Source organism: Glycine max, chromosome 10, assembly GCF_000004515.6.
Source record: "Glycine max cultivar Williams 82 chromosome 10, Glycine_max_v4.0, whole genome shotgun sequence".
NCBI classification, from domain to species: domain Eukaryota; kingdom Viridiplantae; phylum Streptophyta; class Magnoliopsida; order Fabales; family Fabaceae; genus Glycine; species Glycine max.
Genome location: NC_038246.2, coordinates 41,481,979 through 41,501,592, shown reverse-complemented (window position 1 = coordinate 41,501,592; position 19,614 = coordinate 41,481,979). Strand labels below are relative to the sequence as shown.

The window sequence follows — 19,614 nt, the reverse complement described above, 5'->3', positions numbered from 1 at the left end:
TTCTTCATCTTCTATCACATTTATTAATTTCTCTCTTTCTTTTTTAACCTCTCTCTCTTCCTTTAAAATGGCTAGAAATGAAAACAAGTGAGAGATTTAAAAGGCTCATAACATGAAAGAAAATCTAACTCGAATAATCAATAAAATATATTGTAAATCAAGGGTATAATGTATATACCGCAAATACAACTCAATCAAGAAAGTTTGGTGCTTCAAATAGACAGAAAAATAATAAAAATCCTTTAAGGAAGCATAGCAGGGTAGTTTATGAGGTGTCACAAGCCTTTCGACCATATGAAAGGACCATAATAAAATCCTTGGCTGAGCTTCCAACAGATGCCTGAATCCCATTCTTTGGCACTGTTTGCAACCACATATCTACTAAATTTCGTAGTTGCAATGAAGATAAAAGTGCCCGACCTTGTAATGTGATCTCCACCTGAAAGAGTAAATCAGAAAAACCAATAATTAGCTACACATTGTTTCACTAAGGGGTTAGTTTTAGAAAGAGAGAACCAATTTACCTCTGCTTCGCTACCAAGACCAAGCTTCTTCACGAGATACTTTTTAATATAGGAAACAGTTACACTACCATCCCTGTGATGATTTGAAGATTTATCAGTGGAAGTTATCAGTTATACTATAGCAGTCTGTGCTTGATAAGGAGATAAATTAGAAAAATTAAAATAAAAATTACAAAAATGTCAGAAACCAAAATTGTCATTTGCCAATGTGGATGATAATTGATAAGAAATAAGAATGATATAATATGGCATATACACTGAAAGTATAGTTTAGACTTTTGACCATATAAAAGTAAATATACAGAAACACTGTTTTTCAAAGAAACATCAGCCAGATAAACAATTACTTCATGCATAGCATGCTCATTCAGTCATTCAAGCACTGAAAATAATCAGCCAACAAGAACTCATAACAGAAAATAGGAATATGAAACTCACTTGACCCTTAGGTAGCTGGAGGATAACTGTGGCAATCGTGCACTTGCTTTCCTGTATACAGAAATTCAAAGGTCAGATACTCAACAATTAGCATAACTATCAAAGTTAAATAAGCCATAAAATGTATTCACACTTCTCTTCTGCAGCAACCAAGCAGAACCATATTGGACCAAATTCTTTGTTGCTTTTGATGTTGGAACCAATCTCAGGTTGTGCAGGAAAATTCAAGTCCTCAGAGATTCTGAATGTTTTCTCTTGAGTTCTCAGAGGCCTTTGGTGTTGGACTGAATCTGAGTTTGAAGGAGTTGATTCATTTTGATCAGCAGCATTGTCATGGGAGCGCACTATTGGAGTGACAGTATTTTCTTGCATGGTGGACTTTTTACGAGGCTTTTTGCTTCCAGGTTCCACCAGGGAATTTAATGGCTCAAACATATCAGCCATTTCATTCCTAAGCTCAGAATTGTCCCTCTTGTTGGTCTCTGGTTGTTGACTTGAATTTGCTTTCGAAGAATTCTGCTAATCATAGGAAATAGTCAAGCACTAGAACATACATGTGAAGATCTTTTGAAACAAAAGTGAAGGACAAAAAGGATTAAAATAACTTTAGCTTCCTGAAAGCAGAAACAAAGTAAGGATTAAGAAACAAGAACCGGATAAAGATTAGAGGACAAGAAAAAGATTTATAACCATTACCGGAATTTTGATTTTGAGACTTCCGTTGGAAGTTTCACCTGGGGGAAGACCACCATCTTTCTTTTCTTCTCCCCCTACTTTGTCAAGTTGACAAGAAGGAGGTGGTGCAGAGCGAGTAAATTTTAATCTAGCTGCAGCTTTGGCTCTTCTTGCGGATCCTATTGTATAACTAGAAACTTCTTCCAGAGCTTCTACTTCACCACGCTTTTCATCTTCTGCTTTATCAGGTTTTGAAGCAGCTTTGTCTATTTTTGTATTGTTTTTTAACAAAGATGGAGAATTCTTCTTTCTGTTGATGTTCAACTTGACTGAAGCATTTTGTTCTTCTAATGGGAAAATTTTATCCCTCAAATCTTGCAGACAAGGATCTGGCCTGTTCATTTCCAAAACAATATAGAAGTCAGGTAAAATTCAGGAAAACTCCACCTATAGGGAGAAAAAGAAACAAATGAAAATTCCAACCATCACAAAGAAATAAGAACAGGAAAAAAAAAAAGCAGAATTGGTCACATCAATTTTTTCCCATGGTGCATGCACAGAAGCAAACAATCATGATAATCTCAGATTACAGTAAATATCTCATTCATTCAGTTACAAACAACCATATTTTTTGGCCTATCCATGCATGCTTCTATACTGAAAATCAAGTAATTTCATGGAAAAATAAAATTTTCCTATCAAGCTAATCACATGATCATATGGATTACAATGCTATGATAAAGTGATATGTGACCAGTTAACTGCAGCAGAGAGAATTATAGACCAATCTGTCAATCGTTTCTGAAAGTAGAGTCATGTTCATTGAGACTACCTTAATTTATCATGTGGAGAACAACCCAAGTCTCTATTGCATATTGGACAGTGCTTTAATTTCTCATCTATTAACTTCTTGTCTACACATTCCCTGCAAACTGTTGTTAAACTCAAGATTTAGACTTGCAATTTGCATACAGATTCAGAAACATAAAGGTAGATGGAAAAGAAAAACAATGAACAATTCATTACATGAAGAAAAAAAAAACTTAAAGCAAGGGAATAATGGAGACTGAGGCCTAGTTTCTAGCACAATCATACACAAACCTTGGTCCCTGAAATTAACATGACTAAGCATAAGCACAAGCTCCCAAAAATGCAAGAGTGAATATAGAAGAAATCAACAATTAATTTGTGTAGTAAGTGCCAGATACATCTTTCACTCTCTACCTTCATATGTTATCCCCCACTATTACCAAGCAGACACTGTTTTTCTATCATACCAAGGACCCTTTAAGTTTCTCAAAGTAAAATTATTTCACTGAATATCAGGATACAATCATGAATTTACTGACAATTGGAGAGACAGATATTTGCATCAGCAAATAACTACGCATACCTTGTTCCTTAGTGTTTGTAAACATGTAAAAATCAAAACTTGCTTCATTTCACCAAAGAATATTAAACTTATCTAACATTATTTTGATAAAAATATGCTTCTTTGGAATCATCTTCATGAAAAGATATCAGCATTTCAATTGAAACAAACAACTAACTAGAGTTATCATGCAGATTGAAGACAGCATGACATTTTGCATAAAAAAAATACAGAATGCTACGAAATATTTGCTAGGTACCACATGATGAGTAAATACTAAATGTAAATTTTTGTGCTGCATGGAATCTAAATCAAGTTATCATTAACAAAGTATTTCAATAAAGTCACTAGATAAGCAGGCCATAAAACAGGGTGATAGGGCATTATGGTTTCCAAACACATAAAAGGGGGAAAAAAAAGAAGGAAAAATTAAAGACCGCAAAAATCATGAGCTGCGGCAACAACAACCAAGACCCAAGAAATTAGTTTTATCAGCATAAACAGTATTGAAAAGTAGATCACAAAATTGAACAGAAAAAAGGTAGATGAGAAAACGAAGCACACTTACAACTATGACAGCATTCTGATATTGTGGTGGCGTTTCTGAAAAACTTATTGCACAAAGGACATGTCACGCATGCTGAAACCTTCTCATAGTTGAGCTTCGCCGCTCCCATTGTTATTGTCTTTATATCTGTCTCTGTCTCTGACAACGACACACTCATAAACAAAAAAAACACACAGCCACCTCCGTACTCACGTAGCCCGCATGGTGCATGTCACCAAACTAAGAAGCAAGGGATAAAAAAACACGCCACTTTTGCATCATTCTCAACGAGAACGAGAAAAACGAAGAAGATAGATGCGACTACCAGAGAAAAAAACAAAAGGGTTTTAAGAATTGTGCATGATCCTATGAAGGGTCGTCTCGTCGAGTCTAGATCATGGAACGACGTCGAGGAAAACGAAAAAAGTGAGATTCTTTTGGAGTATCGAACGTGTGTGTCTTGTTCGATTGGTACAATGGTGGTGCTGCTGTTTTGGATTTATCTCTTGGAAGGTGAAAAAACGTAATCGAGAATGAACCTATCTTCAATCTATCTGTATGCTTTCATGTGTGTGTGAGAGAGGATGTGTTTGCTCCAAAGAAAGAGAATGTTACTGTGACAGAAGAAATGGCCTGTGTTATTCAGGGGTGGCTTTGAGAGTACACATAAAAAAAAAGTTCAAATAGGACTAGGGAGATGGGACCAATCCTTCCTCTCCCATAGAAATTCTTGTATAGTGCAAGGCCACCTGGTATATGCTCTTATCTAATTTTTGTGTGACAAGTAACTGAATTTATTAATTAATTTTAAAAAATCAATTATATTATGAATATTGACCGAAATTGATCCAAGATCATAGACACGTGGATAGTAAATCCTACGTAATATATTTTATGGTTTTTTTCTTTTTGTTTTAATCTTATTATAAATGTACTTACTCGACTCTTTCTCATTGTATATTCATCCAACCAACATCTTACAGATAGCATCTTAATTGTTGATTGGTGGTTATTACCAGCAATTAAAAGAGAGTCTAAAGAGAGAGAATGTGTGTGCAAAAAAAAAAAAATACAAATATGTTAATGTGAAAATAAGTTGTGTTATCGAGGGTGGTTATAAGAGATACACATAAAATAGTAAAAATAGAAGAAAAAAATTAGCTCAATTATTTACAAAATAGTACAAATAGGACCTAGAACCAATCCTCTCCCTCATAAATTGTACAGTGCAAGATCACCTTATATCTACGAATCCTATCTAATTAATTTTCATATGACAAGTAATTGTTGACTTTTTTATTTTATAAAAAAGATTAATAAAATTCACCTACAATATTGATCGAAACTAGTCTGAAACCATAAACACATGGATGTTAATTTCCATATAGCATTCCAACATCTTTTAGCATACCTCATTTGTTAAATACTTATTAATATGTTTTATGTATTTTTTTTTTCAAATCTAATATAAAATGTACATACTCAAATTTTTTTTGGTCGCATATTTTTCTAACCAACATCTTAGTTGTTGATGGGTCATAACACAATAATAAAAAAAGAGAGAGGATGCGATACAAAATAGAGAATTTGGTTGTAGAGAAGTCTTCTAGGAAATGCATAAGAGGTCAAAATCTCTAAACTCACTTTTTAGGAATAAAATTAATCATATTTGAGGAATACACTATATTTGAGGCATAGTTAAATTTTCGTCTAGTCAACAACTTACAAATATCTTAGTCGTTAATTGGTGATTGTACAATAATTGAAAAGGAGAGAGTCTCATGCTAAATCAAGAAATCGACTATAGAGAAATCTTGTGGGAGAAAAAAAAAAGGATCCAAGTTTCTTAATGTACATTTTAGGTTTAAAATTAATCATACTTAGGAACATATCATAAACTTGTTTAGCCAATATCTCTATCATAATGTTTATAAGTCAACGCAAACTAATTGAAAAAGAAAGGTAATTTGATGCATGATAAAAAATTCTATTGCAAAAAGGTATTGTGGGAGAAGTACAAGTAGAAGATAATTTGAGTTCCTAAATGTATTTTATAGGTATAAAATTAATCTACCGGATGAATATATTATATACTTGTATTTTCATCTATCCAACATCTTACATAAACCTTAGACATTGATTGGTTATTTCACAATAATCAAGAAAGAGAGAGAATATGATGCACAATCAAGAACTAGATTGTTGAGAGATTTTGTGGGAGAAACATAAGAGGATTCGAGTTCCTAAATGTATTTTTTAGATATAAAATTAATCACACATGTAAGTGTTTATCTAACCAACATCTTAAAGAAGTCTTAGTTATTAACTGATCATTGAACAAAAATTAAGAAAGAGAAAAAATGTGATGAATAATTAAGAATTTAATTGTAAAGAAATCTTTGGGAGAAAAATTGAAAAGAAAATAAATTGATAAATATACTTTTTTGATATAAATTTAATCATATTTGAAGGACATATCACATGCTTGTAGCATAGCATACATTAGTAAATGTTCACATATAATACATACTCGTGAGACTCAATTTTTAATAGCATTTGGCAAATATGCTAAAATAAGACAAACCATAATATATGAATTTTGTTATATATTTAGTGTATTAATTTTAAAACATATAGGTACAAAATAACACATTTTAATTTTACTAAAAAAGTGAAAAAAATATAGAATATATTACATTATATTATTTCATCCTATTTTTCTTGCGTGTCAAAGCATTATCTTCGTTCATTTTCTAAAATTTATTTCGTATCTACAATTCACATGTTAAATCCTTTATATTTATATGGTTAAAATTTGTAATATAAGCAAATATTTTGAATATATATATATATATATATATATATATATATATATATATATATATATATATATAAGTTATATATTAGATTTACAATAAATGATCTATATTGCGGTAATTTTTTTAATTATTGAAAAAAATATTAAAATTAAATTTTGTAATAAAGATAAAATTAATAGATTGAAAGAGATAATTGGTTAAGAAAAATCAAATATACGGATTAAGATAAAATAATAGTGGTTTGTGATGGCTGAGAAACATTTTTTTAGTTATAGTTGTTATATCCAATTAAATTTGAAATTAAAATTAAAAATATTTAAAATAAAAACTAAGCGCTCAATATATAATATTATAATAAAAAATGGGACTCAAAGTGAGTGAAAATAACTCCTAAAGAGGCTTCCATTAAAAAATAATAATAAAAATAAAAATACTCTTATTCTAGAATTCTAGAATAACTCCTAAAAGGAGTAGATGTTTCTTTAATATGTTATTTTCTTAAAATCCTTTTAAACATCTATTTAAAATATTTATTCACCTAAATTTTTGTCTATTTTGGTTCTTATAATTTTTTTGTTTTTACTTTAAATATTTATGTACTTTCTTTTCTTGTTCTTCTCCACCGTAAATGCACTAACTCGGTGGATATATAGTTGGATCCTATCTAGTTTTGTATGTTTGTTTAGTCAAGATCCTTCAAAAATCATAGTTGACGGGTCATTGTACAACAACCGAAGAGGAAAAGAAATGTGATGCAAATCGAGAATTCAATTATAGAGAAATCTTATGAGGAAAGCAAAAAAAGATTTGAGCTCATGGCTTCCCTTTAGCTATAAAATTAATCAAGAATATATGATATATCACGAACTTGTGATAACACATAGTAATCAATGCAAACACAAGTACAAAACGATCACACACAATACATGCTTGTAAGACTCCAATTTTTTGTGACATTATATATATATATATATATATATATATATATATATATATATATATATATATAAAAGAAAAATATATAAAAGTAAAAAGTGTGGAACATCTTAATTTTAATAAAAAAAAAGGGTGGAAGTAAGGAAAGTATAATATATATTCTATTTTGCTTACGTACCAACTGTCAATCATTATCTTCAGTTATTTTTAAAAATTATTTAAATGTCTATTTGATATATTTGTATGCTTTTTTTTATTCTGATATATTTGAATGAGTTAAAATATATTTTTGTTCCAGTAAAATGTTTAAAGACTAATTTTAGTCTCTTTTAAAAAAAACTGTCCATGATTTGTTCCTTTAATTTTGAAATGATTTTTGGTCTTAAAAGTAGTTTATATATCCCTTTATAAGCTCCGTTAGATAGCGCATTTGGACTAGAGCATTTCAAATTTAGAATGAAATACAAAAAAATGGACAAAAAAAGTAATTTCGAACTTCAAAAAATTTAAAGGAAACAAACATATATTATCCATTTGTATTTTTAAAATTAATTTAAATATCTCTTTAAAATATTTATTTACTCATTTTAATTAATAATTTCTATTTTAATAAGTTAATGTATTTTCCCCTGTGATTTGCATAATGTACGGTACGAGAAAAAAAAAATTGAAACAACTTTTTTATCCCTATAGTAATAGCATGTACATTTACGTCATAAAATAATGTTATATTATTTTTTATTCACGGATTAATATTAGTGATAAATTTGTTGACTTCACCGTTTACACTATTAATATATAATCATTAAACTCATAATAATATACTATTGGTTTTTGTTTTGTTCTTCTTAAGTTTTTTTTTTTCAAGATAGTTTTTTTTTCTTAGTTCAAGATGTTACTATTTCAGTCTTCTATAAAATTGGATTTTTTTAAAAATATCAAGGCGTGGTTTTTTTTTTTCAAAATATAAAAGAATAAATAGTTAATTTGATCTCAAAAGTATGAGACATTGTGATTTTAATCTCTTAAAAAAAATCATTTGTTTAAAGTGCAATTGTCACTCACTTTTAGTCCAAATTTTAAAAAATAAATATTTGACTTAAGTGATATCATTAACATATATTTAAGAATTGACAATTAATAGTTAAATTTAAGGACTTATTTTACAACATGAAAACTTATTTTGAATTTTCATATTTTCAATAATCAGTATGACAACATTTTATCTGAACTAAAATGATGATTTACTAAAATATTAAAAGTCAACTTCATTGAGGGCGAATGATCCTATGGCATATGGGGACAATTGTCCTCACGAGATTTTTTTTTACTTAAACATATTGATAAAGAAAAAAAAAAGGTACCATAATAGATGTTGCCCAATGAGACAACCTTTTTATATGAATGTAGACAATTATCAGTTAAGCTCTTCTAATACTGCTATAAACTTATAAATAAGTAAAAAAGTTATACATTATATCTTGGACTTAAATTTAAATATAAGTAAACATAACTAATTTTACTCTTATTTAATAAAGACTCCTAAAATATCCTTTATTTAGTTACAATTATATTTTAATGAGTCTTTTTTATTTATAATAACAATTGTTCCTATGAAAAATATTTTAGGAATAAAATTTTATTTTTTACTTGAGATTAATAAAATTAAATAATATTAACTAATTTTTTTAATTAATGTAAAATTAATTATTTTTAGCCCTGGTGCAGCGATAAAGTTGTGCCTTGGTGACTTGTTGGTCATGGGTTCGAATCCGGAAACAGCCTTTTGTATATGCAAGGGTAAGGCTGCGTACAATATCCCTCCCTTATACCTTCGCATAGCGAAACAATGGAGTACGAAGTTTTTATATATGAGGGGTTCTAATTAATATATATATATATATATATATATATATATATATATATATATATATATATATATATATATATATATATATAACACGAATCAGAGACATATATACAAACATTGACCTAACTTAATTTGTAAAAATCCATATTACTAATATTTTTTTTGCGAAAATACTATAAAACATTTTTTTCCCAACTAAATAATGTTTTTCTGGATCCCCTAATTATCGTGCATACCCATCCCTCCTGAATCCTTTTTTAGAGTAAAAAAATCTACCTTACTGTAATTAGAGGAAAGAAAACGGAGACAGAAGTACTTGATCAGATATATCTTTGATATATAGAGATAGTGCTTAACAATATTCTTCCATTCAAATTTAGATAATCTGCCGTTCTGATTTAGGCTATGCTCAAATGCAACGCTTTTTTTTATCTGCAATGATAATTATATTAAAAAGCACAATAAGTGCATAAGAAATATGCTCAAATGCAACGTAATATGAAGTGTGAAGTAGTTTTGCATTCTTTATTTGAAAAAATATATTGTCTTGGCCATTCTGACAATTAGCTTACACGTTGTTGCTCTGCATGGCATGCATAAACCTTTCAGTAGCCGTTACAAGACTCATTAAATTGGCCATTAGACATTGATTGAATAATACATGTTAATCACCCCAGACATTCAATATAACGTTTATAACGGCCGCCACCATCTCCATTTTAGATCAATAGGGTCGAGTTATTAAAACAATCTTACGCTTAAATCTTTAAATGATAGTTACAATTTACGAAAATTACTTTTTATCTCTTTCCCCACGTACGATTATCCAACAAAAAATAAAATATTAATAAGCAAACCTATTCTTTTCAAGAAAAAAAACAAAAATTAACATTAATATGTTACAAAATAAATAAATTAAAATATTGTCTACTACTAGTATGTTAATAGTTTTATAGATTGTTAAATTAATGGGAAAATAGTCTATGATTATAAAAAAAAATTGCATTGTTTTATGTAATATATAATAAGTATTACTTTTCCACTAATTACATTTAAAGTCGTAACTATTATCATTTCTAATTAATTAATAATGTTAACCTTTAAAGTCGTAACTATTATCATTTCTAATTAATTAATAATGTTAAACTTTTTTCATTGTCAATGTATTAGAAATTATCCCTTGCCCCCACACGTTTGTTTTCTGTCTTGAACATAAATTAGCAAGAACCAGTTGTTCTACTTCATTTCGTACTATACCCAGTCTGAACTTGAAAAATAAGGCGTGTGCTCAATCTAACTATAATTGGAAATACAAAGAAAATATAAGAACAGCCTTCAATGTAATTAAATTTTGTATCTAATTGATGAAATGCTTTGGAGTTCGGTGGCACTTATCCTATCCTTGTTTACATAGAAGTGAACAGAAGAGAAATAGTAGAAAAAAAGTATGTAAAGACTAGCATATTCAACTTAATTATAATTAAATTAAGTATCAAGGCCTTTGAAATTATTCAAAATCAAGAATCAACTTTGAATCTGTAGACTGTATTTGCAATCTGTTATAATGACTGAATCCAGAGAACAGAATAGCTGTGAGGAAATGGCAGATCCAATAACTCAACATGAAGCATGTCCAATAACTCAACATGATGTTGAACCATCTACAATAAAAACCTCTTCAACATAAATTCATTATTAGACTGTTATATGTAGGAGTCCTATTCACCCCTTTTTTCAGTAGATTGATTTTCACGATCCTATTAACCCCTTCTTGCGAGCATAGGCTGTAATAATGAGAAACATCACCGCAGAAAATACTCCTGAGACAATAACTACCTGCAAGAAAGCATGGGGTATTTTGATTCTTAATTCATAATATCAAGTCCAAAATTTTGCAGCTACATATATGTGTTTACACATGCGCATGCATAAACAGTAATAGTTTGCATACCCATTTGAACATGTAACCATGGTTATCGTTCCAAGTATATGGGATATTCATGCCAAATATAGCAGCCACCAAAGAGTAGAAAGATAGACAAACAGTTCCTGAGCTAAGAAAGAGCTCCAACTGCACAAGAGTTGAAGACCATTTAGCGAACTTGTGAAAAAAAAAAAACATTATAGAATACCGATAGATGACATGCAACATGCCAGGTGCAGAAACGTGAAAAGGCACCTGAATCAGCTGATTACGATGGTTGTCAAGCTGCAAAATGAAAAAAACTTCACTTAAATTTCATGTCATTCACCAGATACCAATAGATATATTATCAGTAAATTGCTAGCTACTTACTTGAATATTAATATAATCTTCGGTATCATCAATGTACTCTCGCAGCTTTAAATGAAAGGAAAAAGAAAAGTAATTAGGTAAAAGTAAAACTATCTAGTACAGCAAATTCAGAGTTCAGGTAAACCTGAATATGTAAATAACAGGCTAGTTTTGACTTTTGAATCCCTTTCCAGAAAATCCTAATCTAATGGGCGTTAGTAGATCCTCTTAACACATCCCACCACAAATAAATTCAGGGATTTGACAGCATGAATTAGACATATAATCACCATTATCATAATATTTAATTACAAAGGCAAAAGTGGTACAGCAAAGATCCAAGTATGGTCTATTTGATCCAAAAGGATAAATAGCATAAATCACTCAATCTCAGACGAGAATGAATCCAACAAAGTAAGAGTATATCATCTCATAAAATTCTTATAACTAATTTTTCAGAAAAATTGCATAAAAGACTTCCAAAACAAGATTTTGAATATAAACCACAAAGTTTAACTTTAAAACAGCAGGTGATGGAAGAAGAAAGAGAGCAAAATGCATATCCCCTTTGTTCACCATAAATTTCACCACAAGTGTTAAGCATTCGGAGTACCAATTTGGTCAAACTTTAACTTGCATACTAGTCTGAAACTAAGTCTCTACCCAAAAGGCTAGGCCTTGAATTCACTTTCTAAGAATTAGAATAGTAAACAGACCATAGGTTTTAAATTAACGAGAGAAAAAACTTTTCTCCATATTTACAAAGAAACAATCTTCCAAAATACTTTATATCTGGCATGTATCTGTCATATCCGGAAAATAAGATTTACAGCTCCCTATCACACATGTGTTCACATACACAAAGAGATGATACTTACTGTGGTTAATTTGTTCAATGTGTGGTCGATTTCACTGAAATAAGCCTGCAAAATGAACAAAGACCTTTTATAGCATTTTTTCCTCATTAAAAAAATGAAGATGCTTTCCTTCTATTTTTAAAGCAAATAAAGTTTATAACCTCGAGTAACATTTCAAGCTCTTCCACATCATTTTCTTCTAAACGAACTGTTGCTAAACTTGCTCTAGATATCTTTGATCCTATGGTAGGAGAGGCAGCAAACCAATTAGCAGCACCTGATCCACTAACTGGTGATGCTGAACCAGCCTTTCTTGACAGGTATAGGTCAGCCATATCATCATCATCATCCAGCAATTGTTCAAGCTCATCTCTGACCTGTACCAGATAACAAGAACTTGTGATGGGAGAGGGACAAAGGATATATGTTGTTTTCTACTTAAAACTGATCAAGGCAGTTTACAGTCACATTAAACTAATTCTATTAAGAAGAAAAATAAAATAATTACAATAAAGAGAATGCCAATAAGTCATTATCAGAAGAACATTTTTTGAAGGCAGGGACCCACAACAGTGAATCTTTCTTGAAATTGAATCTCTTTTGATCTTGAAAATACACGTTGCAATTTTTCAAACTCTAGCAAACTATATAAAGGCATATTTTTAATAAGGAATTTCTCATGCATTTATGCATCATAAAAAATGAATAACCCTTCAAAGTGTAAGGATGTCCAAAATATCAACAGCATTGAGAGGCAGAGGGTGGAGAATATATTTACATAGAAGAAAATAGTTTTTTTCCATGTGCAAATTTTTCCCTAGCATAGTAAAACTTGACTTACCTTTTGAACCCTAGCAGTCAGCCTTGTCATTGCACTCTTCAGTTTTCGAACTCTGTCCAAATTTCGACTACTAATCTGCAGATTACAATTACAATAATTTTAAAGTTCATGACTGAACCAAAAAAGTTAAGAAACAAAAGGAAGAAAGGAAACAAGAGCAAAATCGAACTAGAGCATCCACATTTCAAGCCCGCCAACAAAAACATTCTTGACATAATTAGAATAAACACCTCAGTGAGATAAGTATAAAAAATCAAAAGGATAATATATTGAGATGAATGAAAGAAGTTTTCCCTCAGCCACTTTCAAGAAGCTTCTTATTTGTTAGCTTATTCTGTGTCTGAGGAAAGGGTATGGTCCAGGGGATCTCAGATTAAAACCAAAACAAGAAGAGAAAGAATTCAAAAATATATGTACCTTGGAGGTAAGTTCATCTAATGCAGGATAAGCAGCCATCTCCAATTCTGATGTACGTGCAGCAAGAAAACTACAAATGGCTTCTAAAGCAACCTCCAGGGCCCGGAATTCAAAGGGTGACTCTACATTGCATAATTTAGATCACTCAGATAACAAGAGCAAAAGATAATGCAAATACAAAGATAGATTTATAAGAGGAACAGATGCAATCAATGAGTTTGTTCATTACTTATGGTTCACCATTAAATGTAAGTATGTAGCGTACCGTCTTCTTCAGCTGCTTCAGCATCATTTTGGCCACCAAGATACTCTTTACCATCTCCTTCCTGTTTAAGACCAGCACCTAATCGAGGCAACCGCCTTTGCAGTTCCGCAACAACAGGGATCACATTTTCATCTGTTGGATCTCTCAGCAATACCTATCCCACAATTTAGATACATTCAGGAGTTCAGGATGTGGAAGCAAATGCCATCTCAATCTCTAGAAACAATCATGCATTCTAAAAAGGACCAAAGGTTGGATACAGGAATTCACAAATATACAAACTAGGTAAGAGAGCGTGGTTAATTAATTAGCCTATTGAAGCTGGCTCTACAATATTCTAGTTATATGAAAATATGTCCTTTGCCAGCCATCATAACTAAAGTCAGAAACAAATTAATGACATGTAGGTATATTCTTGTACAAGACGGTTATGGTCCTGATCCAACATGTAGTTCATTGTCTTCCTACCCGTTTTATTCAATAAACTTGATAATGAAAACAAAATTCCATAGCCGGAATTCAATCCATCCTCAGACTAGTTGTGCCATTTAATGCAATAGCAAGATAAAATGCTAAGAGAACGGACTCATCCCAAAAGGACATGGGTTCCATTCCCACTGCCGATGTGAGGACTTTGTTGCTGGGTAGTTTGTAAGCACTCTTTGAGCTTGAGGTTTGCCTAGTGAGCCCCGAGACCCAACTCACCTAAACTTTTCAGTGCCCAAAAAAACATGCTAAGAGAAACCCCCCACCCCCATCTGCCATTCCTCCTTTCCTAATTTCTCAATCAGTCTAAGCTTTTCATTATGAGTAGCCCAAAACAAAAATCCAAAGCTTGTGTCCCCATACTAATTTCATAATGTTCTTATTCATGTTCTTTCCCAGAAACAGGAAGCCATAATAATGTTTCAAATCCCGCTCCTTCGGAGATGGAGGCAGTCACACATAACATATTGAAGGATAAAAAAAGGTGATCAACTAACCTCTTCAGCGGTGATAATTGCCTTGATATGCTGAAAAACACAGAATCAAAAGAAACAAAACAAAATCAAAAAACAAAACCAGAAAACAAATTGTGACAATAAAAAGTAAATATATGATGATGATGATGGACCTGACCTCCAAGTTAAGAACAATGGCCTTCTCACGACCAAGAATGGTAGAGGGGTAAGAGAGCAAGGGATCAAGGATTCTGAGATCACGCGCATGAATCTGAACCCTATGCATGATGGCATATTTGTCCATGTCGAGCAACGTGCCTTGCCCAGTGGCGTCAAACAGAATCCAACTCCTCGAAGACTGCGTCTTCTTCTTCACAACCGCCATTGCCTGCGGGTCCGCAGGGACGACACTCCCATCACGAGCCATTCCCTTACCCGTTCCCTCTCCCCCAATTCCAATCACATGTCCCAACCCACAATTTCAACTTTCAAACTCGATTCACATCCACAATACCACAAGCCAAATTGCTCACACCCCCTTCGCGCATTTCATCAACACGCCAATTGGGTATCCGACTCACGCCTCAAAATATGTTTTTTTTTTTTTTTTACTTTGTTTTTCTGAGGAATAAGATTCCCAGAAGAAACAAACATACGATACAACAAAAAGGAACTTTTTCCTTCTTTCTCTCTATCTGTTTCCCGGAGAAAGGAAAAAACCCAACAGAGTTACTACGTTTGATTCTGGGTTTGTGTTGTGTTGATTTACGTATGTGTGTCTCTTTAATTAATGTGAATTAATTATGTGAGGTTTAGAAGGGGGGGAGGCACAGGCAAGGGCGAGGGTGAAGAAATAAGAATGAGGACAACAAAGGGAAGCACTTAAATATGAACGTGCGCGGTAAATAGAGTACGGGGCGGCTCAGGGTTGTTATGGTGGGGTCCTGCAGAGTGGGCCAATGAGGTGACGCCACCGAAATTGATGTAGGGGTAAAATAGGAAATAAGTGGTAGGGTTAGTGGGTGATCCTGTGCTTCGCTGATCCACCTGACACAGTGTACGGCGGATCCTTCTTCTTGACTTTGGCTGAAGTGTTTGTTACGGTTACCCGTTTCATGGTTTTTTTTTTATCTTCCTTTATTATTTTATCAAAAACTTTAGTACTGACTTCACTCTCGGAATCTTTATCCTCTTTTCACGGGTATTATCGTATTAATAAAAATAAATGTTGAATTATGCTTACTTGATTACTATTTTCTTTTCAACCAACTGCATCACTTTTTCCATTAGTTGACTCATTAAATACTTTTTTCATTAGTTGACTCATTAAATACGTTTTTCATTAGTACACTGAAATTGGTTTCTCAATTAAATATTAACATAATTTGATTTTTCTATTATTTTGAATAGGCAGGACAGTTTGGAAAAGAAAATTAGATAAGCCAGATCCCTAACAATATTATCGTTCAAAAAAATATATTAACATAAAATATTTTTAAATTTTAAATTTAAACATAAAAATAAATAAAGTTTAGATAAGATATTATAATGCATCTCCTGGTAGTTATTCTTTTCAGAAAACTCTATATTAAATCCACGTGGATGTAATTAAAAGATTAAATATAAGTAATTAATGTGTTGAAGTTGATCATCTTGTCTAAATTTAATTTTTGATAAAAATAATTTTTGATTAATTTTTTTCTAATAAATCAGACTATTAAGATAAAAATATATTTATATGGATAAAATTCTTAATACTGATGTATTTTCTTGTTGAGTATCTAAATATTCATATCATTTTTGTTATCTACATTTTAATTAATATGAAAATGAAAAACATTAAAAATATGATAGTAATTAAATTAAAATTTTATTCAAATATTTTTTTATAAAACATGATCATGATTATCAAATATCGTAAAATTTAAAATCTTATTTGAAGATCTTTGACAAAACATAATCTTTTTGCAATTAAGAAACTTATTTTTTTAATGAATTAATAAACATGATATATCTTTGTAAGGAACATGATTTATTTATTGTGTGTGTGAATTATTAAAGAATGAGATTTATCTCTTAAAAATTAAGGAGTGTAATGTTTTATTTTGAATTGAAAATCGTAATATATCTCTCAAGTTTTGTTGTCATTTACCCTACCCGTTATGAATAGGTACCCATGCCACTAGGTCTAGTAGTCATTGCCACATCAAATTATATAAGTTTTACTTTTATGAAAAAAATTATAATCATAATACATATTGGATTTGTTGCTATAAATATATCTACTCTATGTTATAAATATGAATAATCATTCTTGAATGAAACTATGAAAGCATCTTTAAAAATTATTTTTGAACGAAAATATTTTTAAGAGATATTCTCTCACCTTAAACCACATGTCTTATCTTTTTCCTTTTCCTTTTTTTACAATAACCACATGTCTTATCTTAATTTTATATATTGAGTATTTAATTAGTGTTAATTTTTCTTCTTTCTTTCACGTATATTTTTTTTAAAAAAATCAGATTTAATTTGATTTAATGATTAACATAAAAAGTTTATTTCCCAATCATATCAAATCATTCTCATTTTATTTTTAGCCTTACTTTTTATGTTATTTCTTTCCATCAATCTTTTTAATCTTTATTTTTAAATTATATTTCAATTTTTTTAGGAATTTTCAATAATTTAAATTATTATTGTTTAAAAATATGATTTATTATTATAAATCTAAAATATAATTTATATATTTATTAATATTTATGAGGATGAAATTTTCTCTGTAAATTGGATATATGAAACTTGATTTAGGTACAAAAATAACATATTATAATTTTATGAAAACGAAAAATAGATAAATTTTACTGAAAAGAAATCTGAATTTTGTCAATTTTACAAAGATGAAAAATATATTCTAACTTTTTTATCATTAAATTTAAATATTTAATTTCTTTAAGTAAATTTTCCACTCAAATATAACCTTTCACGAAATTAGTAGTATCTTACATAAAAAGAAAATAAACCTTGCTTGTAATCAATTGTTGTATGTATATTCTTTCAAAACTTCCATGTTGAAAACAACACCCAAAATAAAATTAGAAAATGGCATAAAGATATTTGGTATAATCAATATGATAAATGTAAAATTAAAGAACTCAAAATTAAATCAACAAAATAAAATTAAGGTTATCTTTGATAAAGTTGGAAGCTAATAATTGAGAGTTGAAAAAATAATCTATTAAATTATGATCGTTTGACAAAACTAGATGTTAAAGTAACTCAAAATAGTAGAGTGATAGAAAAATAATAAATCATGATTTATTTAAAAATGAAATTTAATAAATATATTAAGGATAAAAATGAAAGAAAATATAATAAGCTAGAAGTCAACATTTTACTTTAACTAGTGTTTCTAAAAATGTTAAAAATTATTAAAAACTTGTATATCAAATACTCAAATAAGTTAATAAAAAATAAAAATTAATTTAAATGTCTTATCAAACATAATCTAAGAAGAAAAAATGATCTAACATATAAAAACAATGAAAGAATTAAAATTTGAATAAATACACTAATTAATTCTTTAAAAATAATCAATACAAAAAAAAAACAAACCAAGAAAATAAAACTATCAGTACAGGATCAACAAAAAAAACAATTATAATTAACTAATTTGCAAATATTTCATAAGAAAAAATAAATTAATGAAAGTTGGGTCTAGTAAAAGAGACTATCCTCCAAGAACATGTTGAATTAAAGTTTGAATCTTAATTAAAGAGATGTGGTTTAATGTTAGACCATGTCTTGAATAGGATTGAATTGTACCAAAGATGTAATAAATAAAAAGAAAAATTCTTTCATGCTGCATGCCACGCTTACCAAAAGAATAACACATTAAAGCCATGCTTTCACACCTGCATAAAGAATGTAGGAATATTTATAGCATTAATTAAATCCAAAAACATCATTCAGAAGCCATTCAAACATAAATGGTTCCAAATAAAATAAAAAATACGGAATAACAAAGTTACCTATGAAATAATAAAAGTTCAATTAAGCCTCATCCCATTACAAATAATATATGTTACATATATATCCTTCGCCAGATATATAATGGTGTCGATTCTTTATAATTAATATATCTTTAATCGACACCTACAATAATTTGTTAAATAAGTTCACAAAGAAGATGAAGATAATAAATAAGGAAAATGGGGGGAAATATTTTTGAAAAGCATAGGTTACGTGATAATGGAAGCAAAAGGACTATTGCTAAATGAAGGCAATATATAAAAGCAATGATTGAGAAGTAGGCCACAATATTTAGGTGTTTCAAATTTCTTCCAACTTTTCAATTGACTATTATGATTGTTAATGGCGCATCTTGAGAGGAAAAACTTTTTTTTTTCTACAAAAGAGGGAAACCTTAAAATTATTTTTTTCAATTGTCCGTTTTTCAAAGTAATTTTATTAAAGGTAGCATCATATATTAAATACAAACTCATAAAGCTATAATCAACCCCTCCTATTAAATAAATAAAATTAATGTTCACAACATAAAATAATTTTACATTATTATCCAATCACAAATCATTAATTAAATTACTTTAATATAATTATGTTAAAAATCAACAAACTTATCCTATATGATAACTTGTGATTAAATTATTATGTAATTTTTTTTATAGTTAGTACATAATATTTTTTTCTCTAAATAAATTAGGTATCATAACATTTATTTATGAAATAATGTTAATTAATTATAATTAATTTATTGAGTTATCAAATATAGTAATTATGCTAATTATTAAATTAAAAATTTATTGATATTCATTCA

The 19,614-nt window shown here is 29.7% G+C and overlaps 2 protein-coding genes across 2 annotated transcripts; both read right to left on the bottom strand.

Annotated features, from left to right (window-relative positions):
- Positions 1-958: 958 nt before the first annotated feature.
- Positions 959-3,686, bottom strand: LOC100780935 (E3 ubiquitin protein ligase DRIP2). The gene is made up of 6 exons (XM_041006218.1): positions 3,657-3,686; positions 2,392-2,438; positions 1,659-2,031; positions 1,568-1,576; positions 1,096-1,478; positions 959-1,013 (listed from the first exon to the last, which is right to left on the bottom strand). The coding sequence occupies exons 1-6, from the start codon at positions 3,684-3,686 to the stop codon at positions 959-961; spliced, it is 897 nt and encodes a 298-aa protein (XP_040862152.1).
- A 7,022-nt stretch (positions 3,687-10,708) lies between these two features.
- Positions 10,709-15,628, bottom strand: LOC100786817 (magnesium transporter MRS2-2-like). Its single transcript, NM_001253984.2, has 11 exons — positions 14,956-15,628; positions 14,820-14,849; positions 13,837-13,990; positions 13,572-13,693; positions 13,155-13,229; positions 12,475-12,690; positions 12,335-12,379; positions 11,478-11,522; positions 11,361-11,390; positions 11,133-11,252; positions 10,709-11,017 (listed from the first exon to the last, which is right to left on the bottom strand). Exons 1-11 carry the CDS (start codon positions 15,202-15,204, stop codon positions 10,931-10,933), a joined length of 1,173 nt encoding a protein of 390 aa, NP_001240913.1. The 5' UTR covers positions 15,205-15,628; the 3' UTR covers positions 10,709-10,930.
- Between the last annotated feature and the right edge of the window lie 3,986 nt (positions 15,629-19,614).

Bases quoted from the DNA above. Each gene is read 5' to 3' on its own strand.
- LOC100780935 (XM_041006218.1), bottom strand. From the start codon at position 3,686: ATGGGAGCGGCGAAGCTCAACTATGAGAAG. The intron at 2,439-3,656 runs GTTTCAGCATGC...CTCTACTTTCAG, and splicing joins CGAAGCTCAACTATGAGAAG to AAACGATTGACAGATTGGTC. The intron at 1,014-1,095 runs GTGTGAATACAT...TTCTGTATACAG, and splicing joins TTGGTTGCTGCAGAAGAGAA to GAAAGCAAGTGCACGATTGC.
- LOC100786817 (NM_001253984.2), bottom strand. From the start codon at position 15,204: ATGGCTCGTGATGGGAGTGTCGTCCCTGCGGACCCGCAGGCAATGGCG. The intron at 14,850-14,955 runs GTCAGGTCCATC...TGTGTTTTTCAG, and splicing joins CCATTGTTCTTAACTTGGAG to CATATCAAGGCAATTATCAC. The intron at 13,230-13,571 runs GTACATATATTT...TGTAATCTGCAG, and splicing joins TAGATGAACTTACCTCCAAG to ATTAGTAGTCGAAATTTGGA.